This window comes from Lycorma delicatula, chromosome 1 (assembly GCF_047948215.1).
Source record: "Lycorma delicatula isolate Av1 chromosome 1, ASM4794821v1, whole genome shotgun sequence".
NCBI classification, from domain to species: Eukaryota; Metazoa; Arthropoda; class Insecta; order Hemiptera; family Fulgoridae; genus Lycorma; species Lycorma delicatula.
This window is the reverse complement of record NC_134455.1, coordinates 274,377,826-274,394,980: the sequence shown is the minus strand read 5'-3', so window position 1 is coordinate 274,394,980 and position 17,155 is coordinate 274,377,826. Positions and strand designations below refer to the sequence as shown.

At 31.6% G+C, this 17,155-nt stretch overlaps 1 protein-coding gene across 5 annotated transcripts in view; it reads right to left on the bottom strand.

Annotated features, from left to right (window-relative positions):
• Positions 1–17,155, bottom strand: part of LOC142331963 (mitochondrial intermediate peptidase) — a 117,651-nt gene that overhangs the window by 42,819 nt on the left and 57,677 nt on the right. For all 5 annotated transcript variants that reach the window (XM_075378042.1, XM_075378023.1, XM_075378034.1 and 2 more), the window contains exon 7: positions 12,832–12,970. In XM_075378042.1, the coding sequence (XP_075234157.1) occupies positions 12,832–12,970 (139 nt within the window). The remainder of the gene's footprint in view (positions 1–12,831; positions 12,971–17,155) is intronic.

Below are 17,155 nucleotides of genomic sequence, written 5' to 3'. Positions count from 1 at the left end.
TTATTAGGGTTTTTTGTGCATGCGTGCAAGTGGGAACGTTACGAGCGCAATTTTGCCATGCTTCATATAAAAAAAAAATTAATTTTATAAAAATGTAATACGTAGTAGGTAGGTTGAAACATGAGAGTCTTGACATATTGTCCTGAATGAGGTCTGTTATATCTTTCTTGTAATACAGAACCTGCCTTCGTTTTATGTCTGCTTCAGATGAACCAGCACAATGACGGTATCCACACGATCCCCCCAAATCCTACCCGGACACACGTGTATCTGAAAAGCTTCCTCCAAACATTAGGGTCCCTTCAGAAGGTAAATTCCGGTTTGACCAAAAGGTTCTAGCACCGAAAGGACTTTAGAGAAAGGACTGAAAGGGAATATTGCCGTTAGTACAAAGCACATACACATTTATATCCCTGCATCAGCCCCAGTCAATTGTTTCTCATTGGTCTAAGGGACTGGAACACAAATATAAAATCAGTCCATAAATAAAATAAAACAGATAAAATCTATAACTGCCACAAAACAGATGAAAACTCGCCAGACAAAATAGAAAGACACAGCAGCAAGGGACATTTGTCCATGTTCTGCAATTAGTAGGGAGAAAACAAACACCTGCTATCCTTGCTGAAGATCCTTATGCGCACAAAAATCTAATCACAGTGCGCACTTCACAGCTCAGGAGAAACGATTGTTGCGGACATTGCAATCTGCATTCACCACAGGCAAACGACTACTAAATCAAAACAACAACTGCAGTGACTTCATAAATAGCTGATAGATGGCCCTGCATATGTTAAACTGCGGTCAGATCTGCTAATACTTAAATATTAGCCAATACTTATATATAAGCTATATATTTAGCTTATATTTAAATACTTAAATATAAGCTTTATTTATACTTAGATATACGTATATTTTATGAATACGCCTCGTACTGTTGACCAAGTGAAGGTTGTTAAATCAAAAGTTGACTAATCATGAACTAGTCAGAACTTGGACTATGGCAGTAGTGATTCACATAAAGACTTAATTTGCCATTCTTTTATGGATACATGAGGTCCAGCTACTCTGTATCACTGAGCACTCAAGCCCCCTCACCATCTCATGATTGATAGAGGGAAGGTATACATTTAATAATTCAAATTATTTCAGGATTATTTTTAGTTACACATTCATTATTCACCAAACATCAATCAAGCATTTAAAAGAATTATTCATATTACTTAAGAAGTAAACTACTGATGAATAATTCGAAACATTCATGCAAATGGCATATCATTATTTATCTTCATTTTTATACACACACGACGAGGATAAACTACGATCATATAAATTAAAAAAAACATGAATATCAGGATCAATAATTAAAGGCAACAGCCTTTATAGGTTATGTATTACCATGAGGTCAGATATCATTTTGAGGTGCAACAATAATTACAAACTTAATTTCAGTCATTCCATACATATGAGAAATAATTGTTCAATGAGTCTGAGGCAGATTTGTAATAGATAACCCTACTTTAAATCAATTTTTTATATTCTACTTCATTCTGCCATTTATATTAGCAGCAATAATCATAATACACCTAGTATTTTTATATGAAACAGGATCATCAAATCCAATTGGAATAAAAAATAACATTGATAAAATTCCATTCCATCCATATTTCACCATTAAAGAAATTATAGGAATAACAATAATATTGCCCTGAGGTAGATAATCCCTATATCCAGAACATAACACCTACAATCCACATCCAGGAAGGAAACAGCTTTACATAAGTACTACTCATAATGCTGGCTAACAGGGTTCTCAGTGTTATCCTCAGAGATGAAATTTTCTTCGGCCTAACTCCACCTACAGGTCGTATTCAAAGGCTGGATTTTTCGGCCACCCACAGATACGAAAATTTAACTGATTAAGGAAATGGATTCACACCACCTTCAGAGCTGGTGATGTGGCGGTCAGGGTCGAAGTGAATTCAGATGTAACGGAGACCCTCCCGCTGACCACATACCCCCCGCAATGGCAAGCATGTTGCTAAGGTGTCCATATGTGTCAGTGCATGGGAGCCCTAAAAACTTCAGTGTGTAAGAGCCTGAAGTCATTGCAGAGGCTACGCATCCACTCTCTGCCAGGACTTATGCTGTTTCCACCAGAGTACTGGACTGGACTTCCAGAGTCGGTAGCTCTGGAGTGGGGATGTACCCTAACGACTAGGCTTGCTACAGAAGGGATTGCACATCATGCAAATTGAACTAACAACAAACATGACAGGGGTTCACGTAAACACCCTCGTCTTGAACCACTTTTTTCACCAGAAGTAAAACGGGGAAGAGTTATGAGACCACAATGTTAGAGAAAGAGGCTAAAAGTATACAGAGAGCTCTGTACAAGCATAGTATTTGTAAACTAATATATTTGCTCAATAGCAGAGATGAAGATTATTTTTCAAGGATAAGTCCTTTCGTTATCACTCGAGAGATAAAAATTGCGCTGGAGGCCAGTAAAGGAGATCTGTATAAAATACAACAGACTTCATGTAGAGACAGTTAATGGCATCCAGTTGCAAAAGATCCTTGGGCTAAAGAAGGTAGGCGAGTTTGTTGTATGAGTCAATCATCACAGCACCCTCAATACCTCAAAGGGTTTTGTGGTTTGTCGGGGTCTACTCAATTGCGTAGAGCAGAAGATTGTAAAGGAGTTGACACCTCAGGGAGTAATTGAATGCCAAAGACTAAACATGAAAAGGAACAGTGAGGTTCTTCTGTCTACCTCTCATGTTCTTACTTTCAACAAGCCAACCATGCTGGAGAAAGTGCATGCAGGGATACACAGCTTGGATGTGCGGACTTTTGTACTGCAACCCATGAGATGTTTCAGGTGTCAACATTTTGACCACAACCCTGCTCAGTGCGAAAGGCCACAAATATGCATGTGTAGTGAGGAAATTCATGAAGGAGATCCATGTAAGGATCCTCCTTCCTGTGTAAACTGTAAAGGACAACATTCATGTAGATCGAGGAATTTTCTTGCTTTCAAAGACCAGGTGGCTGTGCAGGAAGTCAAAACTTTGCAGGTCAGCTACTTCAAAGCGAAGAAGATTGTTAGCACACGCAAGCCAAGAGCAACAACAATAATAACCGTGGCTTTGATGGTCTGAGATTCAGAGGCTGGGAGCTATACGGGTGATGACGTTCTTAACAAACATGAAGCTGTTCGTAATATGGAAAAGAAGAGGAAAAAATGATTGCTGAAAGGCAAACCAAGAGTTCAAATAATTTAAAAAATTAAAAAGTTGATGATTCAGTAGAACATTAATGGATGTTTGTCAAACATCTGTGAGCTCCAACGCTTGGTACATGATGTAGACCCAATTTGTACATGCCTGGAACAAACACATTTCTGCCGAAATGACAACTTCCAATTAAGAAGATATGATAAATATCGGCGAGTAATTGCTGTATATAAGAAAGGTGGAGTAGCCATATTAACATTGACTAGAGCTATCACCGAAGCTGTTGATCTTAATACAAATCTACAAGCGATTGCAATCAGAATGAAGTGTCTGCTTCAGATCACTATCTGCAGCATATACTTGCCAAATTTTGATTGGAGGGAGGATGAGATAGCACGAATAATTTCTCAGCTTCCCTCATCCATACTACTGGTGGGTGAATTCAATGCTACTTAATTATCTTTGGAGATTGGATCAAGTAGATCCCCGTGGAAAAGTTCCTACTGAATTCTGATTTCATTATCTTAAATGATGGTTCAGGAACTTTTTTCAATGCTAGATAGCATCGAGGTACGCCTTCCATGTTTTAGAGGATCTACATGGAAGCGATCATTTTCTAGTGCAAATTGTAACTGACATTACAAAGAAAATATATCCCATCTCCAAAAGATGGCTGTTTGATAAGGCAGATTGGACGAGCTTCACAGCCAGAACAATACTCCCTGAAACAACTGGAGTTATCAAAGGCAATGTTGCTGCTATAACTAATGCCATATTTGACTCGGCGTCAAGATATATTCGCAAAACATCTGGAAAACTCAAGAAGCAACCCGTTCCGTGGTGGAATGATGAAAGAAGTCAAGCTATTAAAACAAAGCAAAAATATAACACTTTTAAAAAATGTCCAACATTAGAAAATCTAATTGGCTTTAAAAAATACAGAACATATTCAAAAAGACTTATGATAAATTCTAGAAAACATCCTGGCAGCAATAGTGTCATCCATTAACAGAAACACAACTACATCAGACGTTTGGAAGAAAGTGAAGCCTATTTGTGGGCATACAAATTGTGCTCCCATAACTTGCCTTCAATATGAAGATGAAGTAAGAGACACTCCAAACGAAATTGCAGAGTTACCTGACAATCATTTTGAAGAAGCCAACAAAACGGCTAACTTACGATGAATATTTTAGAATGCAAAAAAACAGAACTTGAAGAAGGTTGCTGAATTTCAGAACTGAAATGAATTATTCATAGCAAATTTAAATTTAAACTTGTTATCAAATGCAATTCATTGCTAAAATATAAAATAAATTAATTTAATTTAATTAAGAACTATTTAAAATAAAGCTCTTATTCAACAATTATTTATTTTAAAATAAGGATTAACTATTATAATTATTTTATTGATGCAATTAATTAAATTATATTTTATATGATTATTTTTACAAAAAACTATTATACACATGAAAATATTTTTAAATTAATGTTTAATTTTAATTAATAATAATTTAAATGTGGAACTATTATAAATTCTTTATTATAATTATTATATTTTAAATTAAACTCCTATCTTTAATTAAATAAATTATTAAATGGCGAAATAATTATAATTAATGTGTTATTATATATAAAATATATATTGTAACGTATTTTATAGCTATCTTTTTTTTTCTTAGTAGAATAATAATTATGTAATTCAATGATATTATATTTAAATATCTTATTATAAAGAAAAATTCTTTATTAAAAAATAACAACTTAAAAAATATGAGTTGCAAAAATAAAAAAAAAAACAAAAAAACACAAGAACAAAAAAAAACTAAAAAAGAAAAATCATTGAAAATCATACTTCCAAAAAGCAAAATGCCTGATTAAAGGATTACTTTGATGTGGTAAAAAAGTAAATTTTCACTCGTGCTAAAATAAACACTATAAAATTTAGATTTAAATTGAAACTAAGGAAATCAAAATTCTTTATAAAAAATCTTAAAGAATAATAGATGGAAAAAAAATTTAAAAAGACATTTAATTTTAATTAGACATACATTTCTTTACACAAAAGATAAGGTAAAATTAATCTAATGGGTTCATACCCATTGATGAATAAATTCTCTTTTTAATTAAAATAAATTTATTAAAAATAATATTTATAATCATAATTATAAATAGAGTAATAGTATAAATATAATCTAACAAGACAATATTTACATGAATATCAATACAAATTAATAATAATTACAACAACAATATCAAAAAAACAAAATTAAGACAAGAGTAAAATTTACCATTTGAATGTGGACTCTCAAAAATAACACAAAAATCTTTTTCAAGACATTTCTTTCTAATAGCAACCATTTTTTTAATCTTCAATATTGAAATTTCAATATTACACCTATATTTTCAACAAAAATAATAAACATAAATGAATGACTAACATCATCAACTAGTGATGATATATTTTCGATATTGATATTTCAATAATTATTCTTATATTTACAACAAAAATACTAAATATAAATGAATGACTAACATCAACTATTACCATTATAATTTTAGAATTAAGATTAATTCATGAATGGAAAACAAGGATATTAGAACGAATAAAATAATTTAACCAAAAATCACCTTTAAAGTGATTAATTTATTTTTAAAGATTTTATATAGTTTAAAAAGAATAATACATTTTCAATGTATACATAATAAAAAAAATGTACAAATGTGTAGACAAAATAAAATCATAATAACATTTTTAATGTTAAGCTTTAAAATTTAAGCTATCTAAACAAAAAAATATATATATCCTAAAACTATTTAAAGTAAACTTATCAAAAATGAAACCCAAACAACCTAAAAAACCAAATAAACCACCAGAAATAAAATACTCCAATTAGAATCTATTAATCTAAATCTAGTTCTACAAATTCCAAAAAAATGATTTAAAAAAGCCTGAAGAATAATAATTTAAAAACCATATAAAACTAAAAAAGTAAAAATAATAAAATTCAAATAAAAATATAAACCACTTAAAATATTTAAAAAATAAAACCCTAAAAAATTAAAGGAATAACCCTAAAACCAAGACAAAATAAAAAAATAATCATGCTCAAACAATCAAAATATAAAAGACGCACCAAAAATACAAAAGAAACATAAAAAAGGAGAAAAATTTATATAGATACCATAAAAAAAGTTAATAAAAGGAAAAAAGTATTAGAAAAAAATAAATTAAACAAAATTTATAACTAAAAGTCAATTAAACACAAAAAAACTAAAATCACAAAAATAACATTTCTAAAATAAAATCCCTAGAATAAAAACCAGAAAAAATGGGAACCCACAAAAGCAAATTAAAAAACAAAAAATATACTACAAAAGAACACTGCCTAATTAAACCCACTATATAACAAATACTGATTACCAAAAAAAATGAATAAAAAACAAGAACATAAAAAAAGAACAGGTTTAAAATCAGCACGATCTAATAAATGAAAAACAAAGAATTAAAGAACCAAAAGAAAGTACAAAAAATATAAATCCTAATTGTCTTAAAGTAGAGAAAGCGATAATTGCTTTTTAATAATTTTTTACACAAGCAGAAAAACCTGATAAGGTCATAGTAATCAAGGAAACAATTATTAAATAATAGGTATCACAAAAATACAATAATTAAAATAAATAATTAAATAAACATCAGAATTAACAATGGTTGAAGAATGAACTAAAGAAACAGGTGTAGAAGCTGCTATAGCAGCAGGCAACCAAAAAGAAAAGGGGACTAGAACACTTTTAATAAAAGAAACAAAATTAAATAAATCAAAAAAATAAATATAAAAAACATAATGAAAAGAACCAAAATTAAAAAAAATTCCAAGACTCAAAATTAAAAATACATTACCAACACAATTCATTAATAAAGTAATTAAACCAGAATAAAGATATATTTTATTCTGATAATAAATAACTAAACAATAAGAAATTAATCCTAATCAATCTCAACCTAATAATAAACAAATTAAATCAGATACTAAAATAAAAAAAACAAAACCTCTCAAAATAAATAAAACCAAATTAAATTTAAATCACCATTCATATAGCCTAGGCTAAATAATAATACACAACTCTAATTAAAAATACAAAAGATATAAAAAATAAGAAACTCAATCAAAAAAAATTAAACTTGTAGAATAAGAATTATACATAAAAAAACAATCACTAAAAAAAAAATAAAAATAAATCATACTCAGACAAATAAATACCAAAAAAATCTACCAAAAAAGAAAGCACTTTAATGAAAAAAAAAGTGAAGTAAAAATGTTCTTTAATTCTATACTTTGTGGAGTGGCTGAATAAGTTTTATATTATATAATTAGCTAGATTTTTCACACAGAAAAGATATAGACCATAAAAAAATTTAATTTAAACAAATTAATTTATATTTTTATATATGGGTTTAGGGCCCCAAACCACACATTTAAACTTCTAGATTACCATTTGAATGAATTAATCGATGTTTAGTTCATAGATAACTTACAAAAGTTTGATGAACCAAAAAGAAAATGATTTCATCTATTCCCATATGGAACAGGAAATTTTCAAGTAATGAATCGATAACTCTATCTATGAATGCCTATGACCATGCTGATGGTGAGGGGGGTTGAGTGCTCAGTGATACAGAGTAGCTGGACCGAAGAAGCAACCATATCGGAGAGGTATCTGTTGAGAAGCAGACTAAGGAATGATTCCTGAAAGAGGGCAGCAGCTCTTTCAGTAGTTGTTAAGGGCGTAGGTCACGATGACTTAAACGGCCATATCAACATCACTCAATCCTCTGAGTACTGCGCAGCTGAAAGCAATGGAAAACTACAACTGCTTATTTTCCAAGAAAATGTAGCTCTCTGCATTTTCATATATCAAAGACGGAGGTGGCTTCCTTGGTAAAATATTCCAGATGCCTCTGGACTAGTCCCCCGTTTGGAGCTCTGGGTGGGGACTACTAAGGAAGGTGGTCACCAGAAAATTATAAAATAACATTCTACGAGTTGGAACGTGGAATGTTAGAAGTCTAAAAAAGGTTGGCAGGTTAGAAAATTTAAAGAGGGAAATGGATAAGTTAAATGTAGATGTAGTACAAATTAGCAAGGTTCAATGGGAAGAGGAAAATGACTTTTGGTCAGGTGATTTTAGAAAAATTAACTCAGCTTCAAATAAAGGGCAGGCAGGAGTAGGTTTAGTCAGAGGACCTTGGATGTCAGAGGATATTGCAGCTGATGGATGAACGTAGAAAATATAAGAATGCTAGTGATGAAGAGAGTAAAAGTAACTGACAATTAAGAAATACTATAAACAGGAAGTCCAAACTAGCGAAAGAAGAGTGAATTAAAGAAAATTGTTCAGAAGTGGAAAGAGAAATGAACATTGGTAAAATAGACAGAGCATACAGAAAAGTTAAGGAAAATTTTGGCGTACATAAATTAAAATCTAATAAGTGTTAAACAAAGATGGTACACCAACATATAATACGAAAGGTAAAGTCGATAGGTGGGTGGAACATATTGAAGAGTTACACAGAGGAAATGAATTAGAAAATGGTGTTATAGAGGATGAAGAGGAAGTCAAAGAGAATGAAGGGGAAGAAACATTACTGAGAACTGAATTTAAGAGAGCATTAAAAGATTTGAATGGCAGAAAGGCTCCTGGAATAGAGGGGATACCTGCAGAATTACTGTGAATTGCAGGAAGCGATTGATAGATTACACAAACTGGTGTGTAATATTTATTAAAAAGGGGAAGTTCCATTACCTTTAAAAAGTGTATTATAATCATGATACCAAAGAAAGCAGGAGCAGATAAATGCAAATAATACAGAACAATTAGCTTAACTAGTCATGCATCAAAAATCTTAACTAGTATTTCTGTACAGAAGAAATGAGAGAAACGTGGAAGAAGTGTTAGGAGAAAACCAATTTGGTTTCAGGAGAAGTATAGGGACAAAGGAATCAATTTTAGGGCTCAGATTAATAGTAGAAGAAAGATTAAAGAAAAACAAACCAACATACTTGACATTTATAGACCTAGAAAAGGCATTTGATAACGTAGACTGGAATAAAATGTTCAGCACTTTAAAAAAATTAGGGTTCAAATACAGAGATAGAAGAATGACTGCTAACATTTACAGGAACAAAACAGCAACAGTAATAATTGAAAAACATAAGAAAGAAGCCATAATAAGAAAGGGAGTCCAATAACAAGGATGTTCCCTAACTCCGTTACCTTTACATGGAACTAGCAGTTAATGATTTTAAAAAACAATTTAGAGATGTTGTAACAAAACAAGGTGAATAGATAAAGATGCTACAATTTGCTGATGATATAGTAATTATAGCTGAGAGTAAAAAAGATTTAGAAGGAACAATGAAGGGCATGAAGTCCTACGCAAGAACTACTGCATGAAAATAAACAAGAACAAAATGAAAGAAATGAAATGGAAATAATGAAGATGGACCACTGAATGAAATTAGGAAGAGAAAAGATTATGGAGGTAGAAGAATTTTGTTTTTTGTTAAGTAGAATTACTAAAGATGGACAAAGCAAAATAAGAAAATGGAATAATCATCCATGAATATGAATCCTTTTTTTCCTTCATCCTTTTTTTTTTATCATCTTTTTTACGGTACATTCTTTTATTTATTCAATTTTTTTGCATTTTTTTGCTATTTTTTGCAATTTTTTATTTTTGAGTTTAATTTTTCAACAAAAATTTTTTCGTTATAATAAGATATATTATATCATTCAATTGATTAATTATTATGTTACAAAAAAGAAAAAAAGATAGTTATATTATAATATATATATTATATATAGTAATATATTTATTTAAATATAACTATTTCTCCCTTTAATATTTAATCTTATAAAATATAATATTTTAATTTATAAGTGTTATATAAATTAAAAAATGTATTATATAATCTATACCCTTTTATTAAATAAAGATTTTAATTTAATATAGATTTTTACTTTAATGTAAAATAGTTTTTGTAAAGATAATCATCTAAAATAAATTATTTAATTAAATGCATCACTTAGATATTTAATTAAAATTGATTTTAATTTTAATTAAATAATTATTTTATAAGGATCTAATTTAAATTAACTTTTAATTAAATTAGATAAGATCTTATTTAAAATAATTTAATACATTGAAATAAATTTTAAAGTTTATAAAACCTAAGAAATATAATTATATTAGAATAAGTATATTTAAAAAAACACACAATTATTAAAAAAAAACAAAAAACTCATGGTTTAATTCTTATCTTAAGTTTTAGTTTAATAAGATAATTACATTAGTTTTATTTAAATATTTATGTTTGGTTCTTTAAAAACAAATTTATTATTATAGTAATTTCATTTTTTTTAAATTAAGATTAAGGATTTTGTAAGATTTTAAGTTTATTTTCATCTATTTTGAACCACTGTTTTTTTGTTTTGTTTTTTTTGTATAAAATTAGGATAATGTTAGGGGTAACTTTATCTTTTGTTTTTGTAGCTTTACATTATTAGCTTTTAAGTTTATTTTCATCTATTTTGAACCACTGATTTTTTTTTTTTTTTGTATAAAATTAGGATAATGTTAGGGGTAACTTTATCTTTTGTTTTTGTAGCTTTAGATTATTAGCTTTTAAGTTTATTTTCATCTATTTTGAGCTATAATTTTTTTATTTTAACTTCAGTTAGGGGTAGCTTTGAAGTTATTATTTTGCTTAAGGGGGAGATCCTTTTTTAGGTGTATTTTGTTTTATCAATTATTTATAAATGTGGTTTTAAGGTTCCCCTTTAATATATTTTTGAAAAAAATTTGATTTTTGTTTTAAAATTTGGCTTTAAATTTATAATGCATGTATATTTTTGTTAGGTTAAATATCCTTAATGGTTAATTTTTATTTTCAGTGTTAAGGTTTTTTAATTTAATTTTTTAATTTAAGTTATATTTTTTAGAACCAAAAAATGTTGTGCCAGCATTTGCGGTTATTCCTCAGGTTCAAGTTAATTTTTTTTAGAATTTAGTCTTATTTAGTTTTAATATTTTGTATTTAGGTGAAATTTATATAATACATTTTTTTTTTCTATGTAAATTTGAATTTAAACCAGGATTAGATACCCTGTTATTCTTAAATAGTAATTTTTTTCTAATGTAGTATATTTTTTATAATTGAAATGTAATATATCTGGCGGTTTTTAAATCTTTTTAGAGGAACCTGTAATTTAAATGATATTCCACGATTTCTTGTACCTTTTTTTCTTGTATATCTCTGTCGTTGAGTGTAATGAAAATTTATTTTCTTTTTCTTTTTAAAGATTTATGTTAGGTCAAGATGCAGTTATAAAAAGGTTATTATGGGTTACATTAATTTTTGTTTTTTGATGTTTTAATTTGATTAAATTTGAATTTGGATTTAATAGTAATTTTTTTTAATTAATTTTTTGAATTTTGCTCTTAATTATGTACATATCGCCCGTCACTCTCATAAATTGAGATAAGTCGTAACAAAGTAGATGTACTGGAAAGTGTATCTAGAATCAGATTTTGGTTTATTCTTATTTACAATAAGTTTTTTTACTGTTCAATTCAGTTGAGTCTGATAGGCGAAACGAGTTTAGCACAGGCGAAACGAGCCTTCAGTCAGAAATATAATTTGCTTACATCAAAAATTAATTTAAACATTAGGAAAACATTTTTGAAAGTATATGTTTGAAGCGTAGCTTTATATGGAAATGAAACTTCAACGATTGGAGTACCTGAGAAGAAAAGATTAGAAGTTCTTGAAATGTGGTGTTTATGAGAATGTTAAAAATCAGATGGGTGGATAAAGTGACAAATGAAGAAGTGTTGTGGCAAACTGATGAAGAAATAAGCATTTGGAAAAATATAGCTAAAAGAAGAGACATGACCTATGCATGACTACGCTACATATTAGGGCATCCTGTAATAGTCACTTTGATATTGGAGGGCCAAGTAGATGGGAAAAATTGTACAGGCAGGTAATGTTTAAAATATTTAAAACAAATGAAATTGTTAGGGATGTAGGATGTAGGGGGTACACCAAAATGCAATGACTGGCACTAGATAGGGAATGTTGGAGCTGCATCAAACCAGTCTAATGACTGAAGACAAAAAAAAAAGAATTGATAAATGTGGAATAATTAATAAACAAACAGTAGATCAAATTATGATGCCTTACATACTTCTGATATAAGAAATATTTTATTTTGATATAAGATAAAATTTTAATTTATTTGAATAAATAAATTTATGGAAGATTTAATATTTACTGAAAAATCCAAAAAGACCCAATTATTTAGTTATATTTAAAAATTTGAAATATAACTAAAAAACGTGAAATTGTTTAAAAAAAATTATTGTATGTAAACTAATGCATTAAATGTTAATTCATTCACCACTTTATCTATAATTGAAATACCAAACATTTCTAATAAACTTTAATAAACTAGTCTCAACTACAATTAACAATACATAAAACTTAGTGTAAATGTAAGAAAAAAAAGCAATATTTAATCTACTAACCCTAAAATTACTTTCTTCCTCTTTCATCTTTGCCATCACTCTTATTTCTTGTTCAGATCTAGGTCGAAGTTCCTTACTTAAAAGATTTAAAAACTGCGACACATTATTTGGATTCTCCGCTAAACTTAAATTTAATGCCCTATAAAAAATTAAGATATTAATCAATGAAAATTTATAATACATTAATAAATAATTTAATTTTGACACAATTCATCAGTCCCTTTATAAATGTAAATTTTTTATACATACTTTTAAAGTTTACCACATTCATGTAATAATAAGGACAGAAAGACCCAATTAAAATAAGAAAATAAATTAACATTAATTTAAAAATTCAAATTAATTTGCACACTTAATCATTGTTGTTATAATATATTCTGAAGTTCCTCAGTTTTCAACAAACCGACACCTTACGAAGTTCAGTTAAGTGAAGTTAGAAAAGGAAATATGCAAATGATAACATCAATTAAATGATGACATACAAATATAAATATAAGATCAGTCAGTTTCAAATCATCCAGCTAAAAATTAAAATAAAACCCATGGTCTTAGAATGTCATGAAAATTGTTTTACTTGTTCTATTTGCCACTCTTAATAACCATGTAAAATTTTATTTTGATATCTTAAATACTTTTTAAGTTACTAATTTTTTTAATTTTTTAAAAAATACTTGTTTCCGAGGCTTTTAGTGATTGTGACGTTCATTTGGTAAAAAACTCATAACTTTGTCAGTTTTCATCATGTTGCAATGGTTTTTTCACTAAGTTTTTCAGAAAAATTTACAGAATAAGGTAAAAATGCATTTAGCAACTTATCTCTTAATTGCTGCAGTAAATATAAACTCAATCCTGGGTTTCATGATTTTTTTTTGAAGAAAACCATGAAATTTTAAAATGTGATTTAAGATAAATGGCACTCCCAGTAACCAAAGTTTTTTTTTTTTTTAATAATCCTAAAAGTATGAGCAAGTACGTTCTGGAAGAAATTCTGTGGTTTTTTTAACTGCCAATACTTTTAGTACATCATGAAACAACTGACAAATAATTAATAGTATAGTATCAAAAATACTATACTATAAAAAAAAAGTATCAAGATCCTAAACCAATTTATGGCTCATTTCTTAAATATCACCTAGTGTATTTATTTAATTTAGCACATAAAATCATACATAAGTTTGTGTACAAAGTACCAATTAAGACTTGAAAGTGTATAATTTAATTTTGACAAAACTTCAAAAGTTAAGATACAACAAATTGAATAAAATCACTGAATGAAAGAAGAACTTACAAAGTCTTGATGTAGGCTCATTTGCTATTTACACCTGTTATGTCAGTGGAATTAGAGAAATGTTTCTTACAATAAAACTGCTTTGAAGGAAACACCAACACCTTGTTATTTATGGATTTGTGTTTGTTTTAACATCTTGTTGCAATGAAGGTTGATTCAACTAATTTCCTTTTCAAAAAAATAATATTTTCTCCCAGATGCTTTTGTGACTGGGGGGTTGACACATAAAATTATGCTGGTAACAGGAATTCAGCAAATATCTTCTTTTGAGGGCCACTGAAAAGACGCAAGCAGGCCCTTGGAGATGTAAAAATTTAACTTTAATTTCACCTTCATCTTCATGTTTTGATAAAACTAATCCAAAAAATCACTGGTCATCATAAGTGCAGGCAAAGTAGTTGTGCACAACAATGTCAGACAACTTCACTGATGGGTTTTTTCAAGAAAAATTGAAGACTGTCCAGAAGTTTTCATCAAAACTTAAATGTTTTGTTGCAATTGAGTCTTCACATTTGCGTTCAAAGTGGTGAAAACTACATGTCCCAGGAACTGTCTAGGGTTTGGAAACATGAGCTCCAGTTTTTGGTATGCCTCTATCATTGTTTCTTTTTTAATCATTGTGAATTTTATGTTTTCTATTTTTGTCTTGCAAAAGTCAAAGAAGTTTTGGGCATTATCAGTAACATTACCAGAACTAAATTGGTGAATTGCTTTTGTCACAATGCCCTTGACAATGCCTCCAATACAATCACAAGGTTACTGACAAAAACAAGGTTGGTGGCAAAAACGACCTGTAGCTTTTAATCCAAAGTCCTTTTCATAAAGATAAAGATTGAGAAAGTTTTTATACTGTTCTGCATATCTGCTACTCTGGTCTCCTTGAGTGTGTTGCCAGAGTGCTGTGACTTTCTGTCGATTATCAGTGATTTTTTGGCTGCTCGTCGTTTGTATACTTTCCAGCAGTATCAAGGCTTAACTGGTTATCAGACTGTGGACACTGTTAGCACTGTTATATTTTGGACTCATCCTTGCTAATTTCTTCGGTGGTGACTGGTGTCGATTTGTGTGACGCGTGCCTGCCTCATTGCAGCTGAAAAGTGGCAGCAGCGGCCAAGAGGTACAAAGTGTGACAAGAAATTATCAAGGTCTCCAGCTGCCCGTCTCACTGCGAGCAGTTGTCACGTTTGTGGACTTGCCCAGCATAGTTAAGTAGGAGGAAGACAGCGAGAATCTCGTTTAATCTGTTAGGGATAGTCTGTTTAGAGAATCTTCAGTCATGGAAGGTTTCCAGGAGGTCCACAAGTCCAGGTGGAAGCACAAGCCAAAGCCTTTGCTAACAACCTCCTCTGAGGATGAGTCGAGTGCGATGGACACGGGCGCACCCGCCCGGGTTAAAACACTTCCAGCTGTGGAAGAATTTCAAAAGGTGAATGACAGACCTGGAAGTTCTGCCCCATTGGCAAAAATGGTCCAGGAGGACCTGAATCACCTGGTAGAGTTTCTGTCCCTTCCCGGCGGCGTCAGCGTTGTGACGAGGAAAACCATGCTACCACAGTTGTTGAAGGTGAAAGAGACGGTAGTGGCGTTGGCAGATGGCTTCGAATCCTTGGCTTCTAAGCCCAAGGAAGTCAAGGTGGAGCAAAAGTTGTTCAGGCCCCGGCACAGCCCGGGCGCTACGCTGATGTCCTTAATAACAAGTGGGAAGCCAGCAAGGTGACTAAGAAGCCAAAGGTGCTATTCGTAAACAGGACGGAGGGCTCGAAGACCACGAGCCAAGAGCTTAAATGGGACTTCCAGGTTGCTCTTCGCGGTAACGGGAAGGACCTTCGTATCAGGGACATAAAGCAAACCAGCAAACCAGCAAAGGGCTGGTAGTGGTTGCTGACAACGAGACTGTCCGAGTCATCACGGAGTCTCCAGCTGTTAAGAAGCTTGAGGTCAAGGTTGAACTCAAGCGTTTGAGAAGGCCCCGGGGGTCATAATCTATGATATCGAGAAGATCCTGTCTGTTTGAGGAGGTTTTGTATCTCATTCGAGAGCAAAACACCGATTTGGATGAGGTTTCGTTCAAGAACTAGCGTAGGCTAGTCTTCAAGACAGGCAAGAGTGAAGCCCCACGGTATCACGAGGTTTTTGAATTAGGTGCTGGTCTCCAACAGAAGTTCGTGTCAGAGGGACGAATCTTCTTGGATTCCGCATCCTGTAGCGTTAAGGAGTACCTTGACGTGCAGAGATGCTTTAAGTGTTGTAGGTTTGGCCACAGGGCCAAGTTCTGTAAGTATGCGTCGGTCTGCGCGCATTGCGGCGAGGAGGGTCACAAGCGTGAGGACTGTCCGCTTAAAAAGGAGGCTCCGACGTGCGTTAACTGTAAAAGGTCGCGCAAAAGTCATAGGCACTCGGTAAATACCAAAGAGTGTGTTTGTTACTTGATAGCAGTTGAGATGTATTTCAACTCTCTTGATGGTTAGGTTCGGTCAACTTATACTCGATCCCACTGTCAGTTCCTCTTACGCTCTTGCCTGCAGTTGGCAAGGTTTTCGAGGTGTTGTACCTTCGCATTAACAGTAGGTTAACTTCTAACCATGTGCTGATGGACAACCAGTATGGTTTCCACCTCCGTAAGGGTACAGAGGACGCGCTTCTTAAGGTTATGGATTTAGCTTCAGCCAGCGAGTGCAAGTATATACTCGGTGTCTTTTTGGACATATCCGAGGCGTTCAACAACTTGTGGTGGCCCTCAGCCCTGTTTCAACTGCAGCAGCGTGGTTGCACGCTAAATGAAATTAGAACTCTCTTGAGCTACTTCAGCGACAGAACCGACATCTTTCGCGACGGCGGCTCGTTAATAAGAAAAATCCTGTCCAAAGGTTGTCCCAGGGTAGTGTTCTATGTCCACTCGCCTGGGTCGTTGACTTCGACTCTCTCATGCGGTTGCAAATGTCCAGGGGCTGCCGCATCGTGGCTTATGCCGACGATGGGTTGCTGCTGGTCGAGGGTAACTCGCGTGCCAAGACAGAGCTCCGAGCGGCACAGGCA